The sequence below is a fragment of the Coenobita brevimanus genome, chromosome 87 (assembly GCF_032717465.1).
Source record: "Coenobita brevimanus isolate Jiangsu-jjx chromosome 87, ASM3271746v2, whole genome shotgun sequence".
Taxonomy (NCBI): Eukaryota; Metazoa; Arthropoda; class Malacostraca; order Decapoda; family Coenobitidae; genus Coenobita; species Coenobita brevimanus.
The window spans coordinates 10,085,936-10,101,270 of record NC_137040.1 but is presented as its reverse complement, the minus strand read 5'-3'; the positions used below and the strand labels follow the sequence as shown (position 1 = coordinate 10,101,270).

Here is a 15,335-nt window from a genome sequence, read left to right as displayed (position 1 = left end):
AGCTGTTTTACAGCTATATCAGAAGCAAAACCAAAGTAAAAGATATAATACAATCAATTACGGACGAGGGAATCACTTATAGACGAGAAAGATATTTGTGAAGCACTAAATAAGAATTTCCAATTAGTTTTTACAGAAGAAAAAAATTTTGAGAGGGACTATGTGGAACATGCATGTCCACACATACTACCAGATATACAAATAGCAGAAAAAGTAATACAGGAGGAGTTAAGTAGATTAGACAGAGGAAAAGCAAGTGGTCCTGATGAAATTTCATGTTGGGTACTACGAGAATGTGCAAAGGAGTTAAGTAAACCATTATTTTTAATTTTCAAGAAATCCTTGAGCCAAGGTAAATTACCTGATATTTGGAAAAAAGCAAATATTGTCCCCTTATTCAAGAAAGGAAATAGACAAAATCCACTCAACTACCGACCAGTATCACTGACCAGTGTTGTAAGCAAGGTATTAGAAAAGCTAATAAGAAAAGCTTGGGTAAATCATCTAGAAGAACACAGTATGATAACAGAAAGACAGTTTGGTTTCAGAAAAGGAAAATCATGTGTTACTAATCTGTTGAGCTACTATGACAGAGTAACAAACACAATACAGGAAAGGGAAGGATGGGTGGACAGTATCTATTTAGATTTCAAGAAAGCTTTTGACACAGTACCACACCAAAGACTTTTATGGAAACTGTACCATCAAGGAGGAATTCGAGGCAAACTGTTTTGTTGGATGCAAGACTTTCTCATAAAAAGAGAAATGAGAACAGTACAAAGAGGAAACTACTCATCATGGAAAGAAGTGACTAGTGGAGTACCACAGGGTTCAGTGCTGGCACTAATCATGTTTTTAGTGTATATAAATGATATAAACAGTAACACTGGAAATGAGAGCTATCTGAATATGCTTGCAGATGATGTAAAAATACAAAGGAGAATTACTAGCACAGACTCTTGTAGGGAGCTACAAGAAGAATTAAATAAACTTCATGAATGGAGTAGTACATGGCAAATGGAATTCAATGTGGACAAGTGTCATGTAATCAAGTTTGGTAAAAGTGGAAAAAGACCTGATTGGGATTATAAGTTAGGAAATAAAACCCTATACGCATCAGAAAGAGAGAAAGACCTAGGTGTGATTATCAATAACAGACTATCTCGGGCTGACCACATCAGCGAGAAGGTACGGAACATGTATACACTGCTTGCAAATATGAGAATAGCATTCACATACATAAATGAAGACATGCTAAGAAGGATAATAACATCATTCATTAGACCAACCCTGGAATATGCATCAGTAGTCTGGAGTCCTCATCTCAAAAAGCACATAGACAAGATTGAAAAAGTTCAAAGGGCCGCTACAAGATGGATACCAAGCTTAAGGGACCTAAGCTACGAAGAAAGACTAAATAAACTGAATATACCAACACTACAGGAGAGAAGGAAAAGAGGTGACATGATAATGCTATATAAGTGTATATCAGGGAAGGAGAAAATAGACATAAATGATTACTTATCATATGGAGAAGCATCAGCAAGAGGACACTGCAAAAAACTGCATAAGAAGAGAGGTGATAAAGACGTAAGGAAATTCAGTTTCCTAAACAGAGCAATTGATCAATGGAATGCACTACCGAATGAAATAGTGTGTGCCAAAACAGTTCACAAATTTAAGGATATGTACGATAAATATGGTTTAAGACACGGGACGGTACGAGCTTGACTCATTCCTGTAAAGATGCAATTAGGTAAGAACACACACACACACACACACACACACACACACACACACACACACACACACACACACACACACACACACACACACACTACAATACAGTACCGTAGATGCTCGATTTAACAAACTCATTCAGCCAACCCCCATTCCGTTATCTCAACTTTTCCACTAAATCGGTTTCCATAACCAGGGCTCAATGTAAAGAAAAATTTTCCAGTATTTCAAGCTATTTTCTGCTAAAACCTTGAAGGCATCCCAAACCTAGCACTCTGTGCTAACTCTCAATACTACACACAGCAGTCTGAACCCATAATTAATACCCCCAGAAATGCATTATTATTTACGGAGTTTCCTTAGCGGAATTATGCTCATTTTAATGGATATTTTCCGTTATATGGGCACAGATATCGGAAAAAATAATTCCTTTATCTCAGGCTTCTGCTACATTAGTGTTCGTTAAATTGAGCATCTACTGTACTACTTTCTTATTCAGAACATTTTTTTAGTGAATCAGAGGAAACTAAGGGGAAGTTGTTCATTTATCAGTAATACTCAATACTATAAAATAACTTTTACATGAAACTATAGAAGTGAGGCTGAATTGTACATCGTATTTATTTTATCCTTGCTAATTTTAGAGACAAAAGCACAGAACTAGTGGGTTTATACTACTTGGTACCAGGCAAAACAAGAGTATGCTGAGATTTCCTCTTTTACAACGATACAGTCCCACTAAATACATACATACTGTTATGGTAAGTATCAGAAGCACACAAAGTCAAAACTAAGTCAATAGAAAGTGATGAAAATAGGATAAAAAGGAAGAAACATTTACCATTTAGAGATCTGAGATTTGCATGAGGTAAGGGGTTTTGAGGTTAGGGGGTGAGAGTTAGTGGTCTCCATCACCCGGGATTAACTCTTTGAGTGTGACCTCATCTTTTAATCCCCCAGACCCACCAGAAACCATAGACACTGCACCATCATTGTTAGCAGAAACCAGCTCTGGTGCACGATAACAATGTTTTTGAGCTGAAAAGTGTGGATAATGATAGGATTGCAGATTTTCATGCAGTGTTAAATGAAAATGCTTTGATCAGGTGCATGACATTCAAGGGATCAGTATGTGTATGTAGATAGGTAGATATAATTTATTTATTCTGTGGTAGGTGGGGGTGCTCACCATCCACTCACTTGATGTGCTGCTGCTCTGGGTGTCTGTCCGTTCCTCTCTTCCTTCCTTCCTTTTCTGTCTTTCTTTCCTTCGTTCTTTCCTCTTCCTTCTGCCTATGGGGAACTCTACACTAAGTGACAAACCAAATGGTTTCCTGTACACCAGGAAACCATTTACTATGCTGGGTGGTAACCATAAAACCAAATTTTGGTGCCTAGTGGTTTAGTAGGTAATTAAGGTGCTCCAGTCGGATTGAGCCTGTGTAGGTTTATATCCAAAGGGTGGTTGGGGTTTATTGTTCACGTAACGCCACTCAAGGATGAGGTGAGGCTGGTCACTCATCGTAAATGTCAGAACCAACTTGCCTAGCCCCGGGCTCCTACGCTTCTCGTGGGGCAGCGTAGGATTGGATGATGAATGGATGGATGGATGACTATTCCTTATGGTTCGTATGTGTCTTCTTGATAAATCCTAATCTTTCATAAGTGTATAGATGTATGAATTTCTGATTTGAAGCAGTCCAGAGAATTGAGGTTTGACAGTGCAGATGTGCATATGATGGAAAGTACTGTACCCCTTGGAGGGAACTGGTATTGTGAAGGCCTTGGTATGTAGCAGAGGTCTGAGTGTGGGAACTGTGAGAGGATTGCATGAACAAGTTTTAGTGCCCACATTAGCAAAATTGTTTCATTTCACTTATGAAGGCTCTTGTTTGTTTGGATGCATCAGCCTTAGTCACCTAATGGTGGCTGTCCATGCCGCTCAGCTTGTGGCAGCTTCCCAATTCAATCCCTTATCCCTTAGGTCACACCATGACCTCATCCCAGGTCTTTTTCGGTCTGCCTCTTGCAGCCCTACCTCAACGTTCATACTTGTCACTTTCTGCACCTAGTTGTCATCCCCCATCTTCTCCACATGTTCAAACCATCTCAGTCTACCCCTCCTCATCACAACACCATAACACTCCAGTCCTATCCCTCCTCTCGACTCTTCCATCATAAACCTAGCCCCCTCCCCCCCCCCCAGCCTCGCATTCAAGGACACACTGCATATCCACCTGATCATTGTTATTTCTGTATGTTTGAGCCTAGAAATATCCACATCCTTTTCAGCCCAGGTCTCACTGTCATACAGCATTACACTTCTAACACATGCTGCATACAAAGATCCCTGTGCATAGAGGGAGAGCCTTCTCAATGTGAGGAGAGGCAACAGCTGCCTGACCTTCTTCCAGCCACTCTTCATTGTAGCCACAGAGCTAGCTCCAGCCCTACCTCCAGCATATAACATAATTCATAATGAACAAATCTCTTCCACACACTCGAGAGACTCACCAGCAAGATCAGTCCTTTTGTGCCCGACAATCTCCACATTCTCCTCCTGACACAATGCACACACGAAATCACCATTATTTTGCAGTCTACCTCTAATACCACTATGTCTTCCAAGCACCCACTTATCACAAATTCTGCACAAGATGGAATTACCGGTACTTCCAAAGCCCTTGTGGCAAACCACCTGTGGTACCGGCACCAGCCTTAGTTACCATCACTTTTGTTTTATCTGCATTTACTCTCAAGCCCTTGTGCCCCGTACCATCTCTCCTCATCCTGAATCTTTCCTCTGCCTCCCTTTCATTCTCTGCAATCAACACCAAATCATTGGCATATAATATCTCCCATGGGAGTCCGTTTGTAAAGTCATGTGAGAGGATTTCAGGCACCATGATAAACAGTAAGGGGCTCAAGACTGACCCCTGTAGCATACCAACGTTCATGGAAAACTCATTACTCAAATCTCCATTCACTATCTCCTGGGTGCGAGCACTCACATACATAGCCATACCCACTCTAGCCAGCCACTCGTATATCCCTTTTCTTTACTGTATATATATTTTTTCTGAAGCTGTCAAACAATGAATATGGCATCAAGTGGTCCCATTTGCCTGGCTTAAATCCAAACTGCATCTCATCAGTATTCACTCATTCTTCAGTCATACTTACCAGAACTCTCTCCATTACCTTCATTATCTGGTCCAAAAGTTTTATGCCTCTATAATTTCCTCTTTCCAGGACATCACCATTCTTTTTGTACACACTTACAGTCATGGTCCTCAGCCCTACATCTCAAAGTAGTAATATGCCCCACTTCTTTACCTCCCGAGGCCTTCGGCATTTCAGCAATGAACCCAGACTTACCTGCCACCTTCCTCAACAACATCCTGCCAGTTGCCTTGCTCACAGTGGCAGTGTCAGTCAAAGACCAAGGACTAAACACTGGATCCACTGACTTCAAACCTTTCTGTTCCAGTCAGACTCCTTATTCACCAAATAGTTATAATGCTTTAATATCCTTACTGTTTCACCAAAACCTTTCCTTCATCATTCTTCACACATTGCTCACCTGTGATATCCCTATTGTCCCTCTTCATCTGATTTGCCACCTTAAGTATCATATTGTTCCATTCAACATTATTTAGGTTTTCCAGTAAAAGTCTCTGAGACTCAGATATTGGCATGGCATGAAAGTGACAAGTCAGGAGTAAGAGCAGTAGAAGTGAAGTTAATGAGGAATGTACATGAAGTGCAGAGAGTGGGTAGAATAAGAATAATGTGATTTATGGAAGATAAGGAATAATGAAGCCTGTGGACACCTGAGATGAAGGGATATTGCTTTGATGGTCACATAGAATGGGTGAAAACAGGGTGGTAAAAAAGTTCTTAATAGTGAATATGAAAGCAGGTTGAGACAGTGGATAGATATGATAAATTGTGTGAGAAAGCAAGGTGTGGAGGTTGGTGTAGCTAGAGAACTGTAAAGAAATTGAGCTGGTTGGAAGATTTTTTTTATTTTTTTGAGAAGTGGAAGATGGATTTGGCACCCCTGTTTTTACCCAGTGATGTGATAGTTATCATATTGACTCTAGCTGATAAGTAATGTGAAGCACATTAATGTGGTAAGTTATGTCTATGAAGTCAGGATGCCAGGGGCTGCAGAGGTGAGTGAATGAGATTCTAGCCCTCTATAATTAGTCATATATTTGATCAGTTCTCCTGTCAGGTTTTTTGTGTTTGTTTGATCTACCTAACCCCATCCTTGGGTGGTCAAAGAAGGTTGGGACGATGATAATGCTGATCAGTTTGTGATTGTATAATATAAATTTATTTTCCAACATAAAGTTGATAAGTTGGTTCATATTGGGTACATTATATCTGGCTTTTTTAGGTGTTGATGAATACTTTACAGAACAATAGGTAATATTACTTTAGCTCTTATAACAGCTAAAATGCTAAAGTATGTTTTTGGTATATTTCAGAGAACACTGGGAAAAGGTGAATATTTCTTTCCATGACAATGGTACTGTTACCTATGAAACTCAAAAACATTACTTTTTCGAGAGAGAGAGTTCAGTGGGACCTGAAGATGACCTGATAACTACACTGAATTTACCAATGATGGTGAGTGATTTATTATTTTTCAGGTTATTTTTATTTATTAACTGATTAAATTTTTATGCTTTTGATTTCAAGAGTAAAACACTTTGCCTGTGTGTTTTGGGATTCTTAATATTAGGTCTAGAAGCCTGTGGTTTCCTCACACGTCAGCAGATGAAATTGTGTGCAGGTCATACGACCAGCTTTGGTATTGAGTTCCTACTCTATTCTTTTTCGGGACAGGGGGATCTTATCTAATCAGGTACTGCATACTGGCACCATCAAAGATGTTCTTGTGCCTTGTCGTGGCTTCTGGAAGAATATTAGAACTGGTTCCATTTTTCATTCGCTCATCATCTAATCCAGTGTTGCCCCATGAGGAGCATAGGAACCTGGGGCTAGGCAAGTTGGCCATGACATTCAAGATGAGAGTGACCAACCTCACTCATCCCTGAGTGGCACCACGTGTGCAATAAACCCCAACCACACGATGGATATAAACCTGCAGTGGTTTAATCCAATTGGAGCGCCTTAATTGCCCACTAAACCACCAGGCACCATAATTTGGTTATATGGTTACCACCCAGCTTAGTAAATGGTTTCCTGATCTACAGCTGCTGCAAATTGACTTGGGACCTCCCCCCACAAGGTATTAAAAAACACAGAAGTCGTACTATATCACAGTGTTTGTTCATGAAATGCCATTCATTAATATGAAATCATGTTTCCTTTGTTTTTCAGGACCAGTTGGATGCGTTTTGGCATGGAATCACTTAGATCTCTAAAGTAATCTAAGAACATTTCTTCACACCAAACATTTAACAATTCGGTCTTGAGGTTATCCAGATTGGGTGTCTTCTTCTCTGCCATGATTTTCTTCATCTTTGCCCAGCAGTTTTCTGTTGGATTTAGATCTGGACTGTTGCTGGGCCAGTTGAGGACCTCAATCCGATTATCCTGAAGTCATTTTGTCACCTTTCCTGACTTGTGACATGGAGCTGAATCATGCATGAAAAAGTTGCACCCATGAATAACAAAAAAGTTTAACAAATGATCTTTCAGAACTTGAATGTACCAGCCACCATTCATCATCAAGTTCTTAGGAAGAACAGAGTCCTCCCTTTCCCATTTCACCTGAGAAATACCTCGATACCATTACTGATTGTGGGTGCTTAACAGTCGGCACTGTGTAAGCAGGGTAATATCGACTACGGGAGGCAGGGCGACGTTTCTTGGCTGAACTCACCTGGAACACTTGAAATGTGCTTTCATCGGAAAACATAACTTTTCTCCACTCATCCGATGTCCAGTGTGCATACTTCTTGGCAAAATGAATACGCTGCTTCTTCATGAGGTCAGTGAGAAGTGAGAAGCGGTTTCTTGCCTGTGGTGTGGCTTGGCAAACCCAGCTCCTTCTGCAAGCAGTGTTGGGTAGTTCGAATTGAGAAGTCTTGTAACAGCTGGGGATGCATTCTCTTCAATTCTGTTGCTGTCAGTCGAGGATTCTTGATTACTTCCCACATCAGAATTGTATTTGTACCTCTGGAAGTCGTCCTCTTCATTCCATCGCCATGCTTGTGCTCTGGTACGACATCAGGTGGCATGCTGCGTGCTGCAGCAAGAATCTTCATGACGGTCGACTTTGCACGTCCAGTACATTCACAAATCATGTTGATAGAGACCTTATCCTGCCTTCATGCAATGATACGGACCCTCTCATCCCTTGAGCAGTACTTTCCAGGCATGACAACTCGACTATAGGAAAATAACAGGACAAATAGTAATGCATATGAAAAAAGAGGGAGGTGCAAGCTCGGAGCAGCGGGAACATATACTCCCACTCTCGCTTCTGGGCAAGCTCTGACGTGCTGAGTGTTTCACAACCTCGCGCCAACACCAGAGGAGTTGCCAGTTACTTCTTGCCCCCAAAATTCACTTGGTTGAGGTGGAAACACAAAGCAAAGACAGACAACTCTGCTATAGCAATTCTGTGTGTAGGTCCTGAGTCAATTTGCAGTGGGTGTACAGGAAACCTTATTACCTTAACCTGTTCTGTCACTCCGGTACGGCCTGTGGATCCTCCAAAGAAACGTCATCTGTGGCACTTTGGAGCTGCAGACTGGGGGGTCCTCATGCAGTACTTCTTTGATTTTCCATGGAATGATTATTGCTTCCATGGCCGGAAGACTTCTGAGTGTGCTTTGTGCGTTATGGAGGTTATTCTCTTGGTCATGGAAGCATACATTCCCTTCTTATATCCTTTGGCTAATGCAAGAAAACCTTGGTTTAATCACGCTTGTTCTAATGCTGTCTGCAACAAGGGGAGGGCCTATAAAAGGTACCAGAGCCAACCCACCTTGGTATCACATCTTGTTTATATTTCTGCCCAGAATTGTGCTAAGTCTGCTCTGCGCTCTGCTAAAATTAATTTCATCCATGCTAAATGCTCTCACCTCTCTAACTCGAATTCTTCCAGCTCCTTCTGGAACCTTGCCAAAAACCTTTCCAACAACATTATCTCATCATCATTCCCTCTTGTTTTCTGTTCTGATGGCTCTGTAGCTATTTCTTGTACAGATAAAGTAGATCTCTTCCCCAGACTTTCTCCTCCAGTTCCACCTTAGATGATTCCAGTGCTGTTCCTCCATCACTTCCCCCCTCAGACTTCATCATGGCTGACATTAAAATTTCTTCAGCTGATGTATTTTCTGACATCACTGGCCTCAATACTAACAAGGCATATGGGCCTAATGGAGTCCCTCCTGTTGTCCTCAAGAAATGTGTTTCAGTGCTTACACGCTGCCTAGGTAAACTCTTTCGCATTTTTCCATCGACTTGTACCTTTCCTTCTTGCTGGAAGTTTGCTCTCATTCAGCCAGTCCCAAAGAAGGGTGACCCTTCCCAACCCTCTAACTATCGTCCAATCACTTTAACATCCTGTGTCTCAAAAGTTTTCGAGTCAATTCTTAATAGAAAAATTTTAAAGCATCTTTCCTATCACAACCTTCTTTCTGATCGTCAGTATAATCTTGTTTTTAATGCATCAAAAACTCGGTTTTTACACCTATTAACCTGACACAATCTTCCACAGGAGTACCCACTAATGTTTAATAATATCCTGCTCTATCCTGCATCATCCTTGAACATGCTTGGGGTTTCATTCATGTGGGACTTATCTTGGAAAGATTATATTTCATCTCTTGTAAAATCTGTTCCAAGAGATTAGGTGTTCTAAGTTGACTCCATACCTTCGTTATCCCTGCACAGTTGTTGACTTTATGCACGGGTTTCATTCGCCCCTGTTTAGAGCACAACTCTCATGTGTGGGGAGGCTTCCCACATACAGCTCTTCTCAATAGGGTGGAGTCAAAGGCTTTTTGTCTCATCAACTCTCCTCCTCTTAGTGGCTTCCTTCAACCTCTGTCTCTTCGCCGCTCTGTTGCATCCTTATCTCTTTTCTGTCGCCACTTCAGTGGTCACTGCTCCTCTGAACTGTCTGCTTGCATCCCTCCACCCCTACGACCCATCTAGCAACAAACTCTCATCCCTTTTCTGTCTCGCTCTCTAATGCACAAGTTAACCATTACTCCCAGTCCTCCATTTATGCAACAGGTCAACTCTGGAACTGTCTCCCTCTGTCTGTATTTCCTACGTCCTATGATCTCCAGTCTTTCAAATGCAGTGTGTCCGGGCATCTCGAAATGAATGGATTTTGAATTTGGCTCCCTTTTGTATTGTTTTTGTTTTTCTTGGAAGGTACAGTTTGTGGGCTCTGGCCTTTGGTTCCTTCTTCCTCACAAAAAAAAAAAAAAAAAAAATGGCTTGTCACTTAGTGTAGAGTCACCAGTAGACAGAAGGAAGAGGAAGGAATGAAGGAGAGAAAGACAGAAGAGTAAGGGTGGAAAGAAGGATGAGAAGAATGGGCAGGCACCCAAGAGCAACACTACATTGAGTGAGTGGATGTTATACCTTATATTAAATTCCAATAAAATCTTCCTTTGATAAACCACAATTTGATTCCCTGATATTTTGCCCTTGGCATTTGGTTGATATTGGTACAGTGGAGAAGGCAATTGACAAAATGCATTTAGGGAAGATGATTTGTCTGGTTTGACAGCTGAAATGTTGAAGGCCACAGGAGATATAGGAGTGACTTTAGTTATTCATTCATTCATTCATTGCCAGACGCCATGTATCCCAAACGTGGTGGCCAAGGGCTTAGAGTTAATTGTTTTACAGGGAGGGGCACTAATCCTCCACAAACCCCACTTCACACATAGGGATGCCAACAGCACCTAGTGTTCCCAGGCAGTCACCCATCCAAGTACTAACCAGACCCAACGTTGCTTAACTTCGCTGATCGGACGGGAAGCGGTGTACTCAACGTGGTATTTTAGTTATTGATTTGATAAATTCTGTTGTACTAGGGAGATACTGGTGGTAAGTGGTGGCAACCATAATCCACTCACTTACTGTAGTGTTGCCTACATCTTCCTTTACCTTTATTACTCATTTTCTGTATCTGCCCTCTCTCTTCCTATTTCCCCCATCTTGTCGCATTTTATAACTCTTCTTTTCAGGTGGCTTTACATTGAGTGACAAGCCAGATGGTTTCCTGAAAGCCAGGAAACCATTTACAATGCTGGGTGGTTACCATATAACCAACCCATACGTGTTCCCCTATGTGTCAGCAAGTGGATTGGATTATGGTGTCTTGCTATAGATACCTTAGATAGACTGTAATATACGAGTGTGTTTTTTCGGATGACTGGTTGAAGAGCGTAATTGTAATTGTGAATAAGGACAAAGATGATGCCCTGGAATAGGGAAGTTATAGAGGCATAAAGATTTTGGACCAGATAATGAATGTTATGGAGAGAGTCCTGGAAGGCTTAACCCCTTAACCGCGGGGCGTCACTTTCGTGACGCTTGGGAGCAAGGGATCATACCGCGGGGCGTCGCTTTTGTGATTCTGTGTTTTTTTAATTCACCCGGGCTTCCAAGTGGGGACTTGTATCATCTATCAGTACTGCCAATGTCCAGCACTCCTAATCTCATCTGTACTCCCATCCATTGTTGACAATTTAGCCATTTCTCCCCGTTCTTGACTCCCCTCCCTACCCCCCTCCATTACCCTATCCTCTCGCCTGCCCGGCCGTGCTACGCTAAGTAAATCTTCCCTGGAATTTTTCACTGATTTCATCCATTGAAATAAGCCCTATGTCCTATTCTTATACCAAATAATATATACAAGAAAGAAATAAGGTAAGTGAGAGTGCCATACACCTGGAATTGGCTAATTATCACCTGACAACACCTCACGTGCACTCGTTCGCTAATTTTCGCTGTTTTTTCCCCTTGAAATATGCCGTATAATCTATTTTCGGAAAAAATATGCATGTAAGGAGGGAAGGGAGAGGCCTAAGTGATATTTACATTCACCTGGAACTACCTAATTTATAATGTATTGTCTAGATTTCCTGCCAATCATTTCAGTGCTATACATAGCTGTTTCAAGAGCTAACATTGGTAGCACTGAATATCCCCTAAGTAGGCCTCCACCCGGCCCTCCCTTATCAGTTTACTCTCATCTTCCGAAGTGGAGATACGTATGTTTCTTCTTGCTGACTTCAGGGACTTTTTCACCCCCATGCAAAGGGCCCTGTGATCTTTACCCCCTACTAAACCTCGTGTGGAAAGAGGTAAAGGGCTGACAATTGATAAAAGAGTGACTACGATCTTTCTATTGATTTAAACAGTGCAAGTGGAATTGTAAATAATGTGTAAACAGCAAGTGAAAGTAATGAATGTAAATATACGTGAACAATGGAAAATAGTTTTATAAGTTACTTCAAGTGACAGTGCATAACACAGTGTAAATAAAATAGAAATGTAAATAACGTAAATAAAATAGAGAACGTAAATAGAAATGTAAATGAGTATATACGAGTATATGCCCTAGGAGTAATGAAAGTGAAAGTTTCACTCTAGCATGTCTGAATACTATGAGTTATGAGAGTGAAGATGAAAGTGACATTCACTCTCAATGCTAGTATACAGGACGAGAAAGTGAATGCTACGTATTTTACTGAAAGAAATTGATTCCCTATAGTGACAATAAACTAATACTACTGAAGGAAACTTATGGATAAAGACTGTAGATATACTGTATATAAGTGTTATATAGTAATTGAAATATAAAGTGTGAGGGGTTTTATGAATAATAAGTGACAGAGTACCAAGAGCGAACTAGTGCCAGTGCGACGGTCAGACGCGCTCGTAATTTTCATTGCTTTCACAGTGGGTTTTTTTTTGGAGTATGGATCCCAAACTACTTGAAAATCATAGAGTAGTGTTTATAGTGTTAATATCTGGCTGTGGTAATCATATTATGGGTTGTCGGGAAGTGTATAGTGGAGACTTCGTTACCCAACTTCAGAGGTCTCCACAAGTCCTACAGTAACTGACAAAGGCTCAACAAACATTCCAGGAGAAAGATGAAGGTATGTGCCATAAGCATATGTAATTTTAATATTCTAGGACTAATAACTGATTTTTGGCAAATATTTTTTGAGAGTCTGTCGGAGCCCGAATAACTCCGCGGCACACGCAAAACATCGGTAAACATGCCCGCAGTGTAGGGGTTAATAAGGGAAATAGTGAATGTTGATGAGATACAGTTTGTGTTGATGCCAGGCAAAGGGACCACTTATGTACAGTATTATTCAGTTATTCACTATCTGGCAGCTTCAGAGGAAAATATATAGGAAGGAAGTGTGAGTTATACTTTTTTATTGTTGATATGGAGAAGACTTTTGACAGTGCCCAGCGAGGTGATAAAGTGGCCAACGAGAAAGCTTTGGAGTGAGGAATGGTTGGTTACAGTATTTACGACAGTGTACAAGGGTACTACCCCAAGGTGAGAGAGCATGGAGGTTTGAGTGAATTTTCAACGAACATTGGTGTGCATCAGGTGTCATTTTTAAGCCCCTTATTGTTTATACTGGTGCTTGAAGCTCTTGTGTGGCTTCAGAACTAAACTCCCATGGGGGGTGTTCTATGCTGATGACTTGGTGTTGCTCATGGAGAATGAGAGTAGCAGAGGAGAGATTTAGAAATGGAGAGATGGAATGAATGGGGTTCAAGGGCATGAGAGTAGACAATGATAAAACAAAAGTGATGGTATCAAAGGCAGATGTTAGTACTGTCAAAGCAGGAGTGAGGCCATGTGCACTTTGCCACAAGGGTATGGGAAGTAATACCATTTTGTGCAGTGTTTGTGGTAACGGGGTGAATATGAGATTTAAAGGTATTAGAGGTAGGCTGCAAAATGGGGCAGATATGGAGTGTGCAGTATGTAGAGGCAAACATATAGAAGCAGAGAAGTGGGAGAGGATTATTCTTGTTGCAGAATTTCTTTGCATACAGTAGTGCACCAACTTTCGCTACAGCAGGATTTGCGGAATCCACTTTCACGGCTTGCACCAAATATTCCCTAACTTCCACTTTCGCTTGAAAAAAATCGATTTTCACGCACAAATTTTGGGTCTGGGACAATATTTTGAACTTTGAATTTCCTGCACCGCCCGCCCGCAACCCACCGCCATCTTGAATGACGTCATGTCAACACCCTGTCCACCCATTCCCGCCATTGAGTACGAGCGTGCTAGCTCCATTGTGTTGGATTCTCACGGTTCAATGGCCTCTACTATACCTGGTAGTGTGGGGAAAGGGCCTGGTGGTGTGGGGGGAGGGCCGGGAGGCAGTGGTGGTGATAAAAAGTGGCCGGGACATTCAAAGTCGGGAGGAAAGGCCAAGGCTAAAAGAGAGTATCGTGTTGGAGTGAAGAAACGGCAGTATAATAATGAAATGAAAAGGAAGATAGTTGAGCACATGGACAAGGGCGCAAAAAACAGTGAGAGAGAGTGGTAGCGAGGCAGCAAGAGGTGGCGCCAATACGTCTGGCGTGGCTAAATAAGCCCGCCACGCGCCTCGGATACTTACCCTCAACATCCATTAAACACCTCAACCTGGTCTCTGTGGTATGTTTGTTTCTCCTCATATAATGTGTACTGTACAGTTTTAATTGTTTGTATCTCACAATGCAGTGTACAATAGTGATTTGATGTACTGTATTGCAAGTGAAAATGAAAATCTGATGTTACTTTAGGATAACCGGGAACCAATTAGCCTTTTTGCCATAAAGACAATGCCCCAACTTTCGCTAATTCCACTTTCGCACATTATTTTTGGACCCAATTAGGCGCGAAAATTGGTGCCCCACTGTATTTGAAGGAGGTTTGTTATTTGGGGGATATAGTATATATATCCTTCCTCTCAACTGTGCATTCGCAGTCCTAATTCCCTAGGCTTACCATTCAAGGATGCACTACATATCCATCTAATCATTATATATATATATATATATATATATATATATATATATATATATATATATATATATATATATATATATATATATATATATATATATATATATATATATACACAGTGTATATATACACACAGTGGAATTTCAAATTTCGATGGGCATATGTACCTAAAAATCACCGCAAAATTCAAATCATCGAAATTTAAACTGATCTTCTTATAGGAAAAATTAGTTTGGGTCCGGGGCCTCCAAACCGAACTACCTAAAATCATGATTTTTTTGCCCCCACTCCCTGTAAACTTTATGAACTATAATTATGGTTAAGTAACTGTAGTTCTGCATTGTCTTAATTGTGGTAAAGTAACTGTAGTTCTGCATTGCCTTGCCATATTGTCAGCAAGTGAATACCTGGTGTATTTCTCTCCTTTCCTGTATTGCCATTTCTTCTTTGGCTGTGAAGATTTAGAGGTGCCAGGCTGCTCTCGTCCATTACCACTGCTACCCGAAGAACCACTCTTGCTTGCCATCTTGAAACAGGTAAGTTGCAACGAAAATACAAAGAAAATACATACTACGAAATTGCAGTGAA

The 15,335-nt window shown here is 41.1% G+C and overlaps 1 protein-coding gene and 1 pseudogene across 1 annotated transcript in view; one reads left to right on the top strand and one right to left on the bottom strand.

Annotated features, from left to right (window-relative positions):
- The window catches only part of LOC145410992 (lysosome membrane protein 2-like), a 183,480-nt gene that overhangs the window by 58,328 nt on the left and 109,817 nt on the right, over positions 1-15,335 (top strand). Inside the window, exon 4 of the mRNA XM_080281051.1 lies at positions 6,237-6,378. Within this exon, the coding sequence (XP_080137177.1) occupies positions 6,237-6,378 (142 nt within the window). The remainder of the gene's footprint in view (positions 1-6,236; positions 6,379-15,335) is intronic.
- LOC145411091 (5S ribosomal RNA) lies at positions 10,638-10,756 on the bottom strand (annotated as a pseudogene).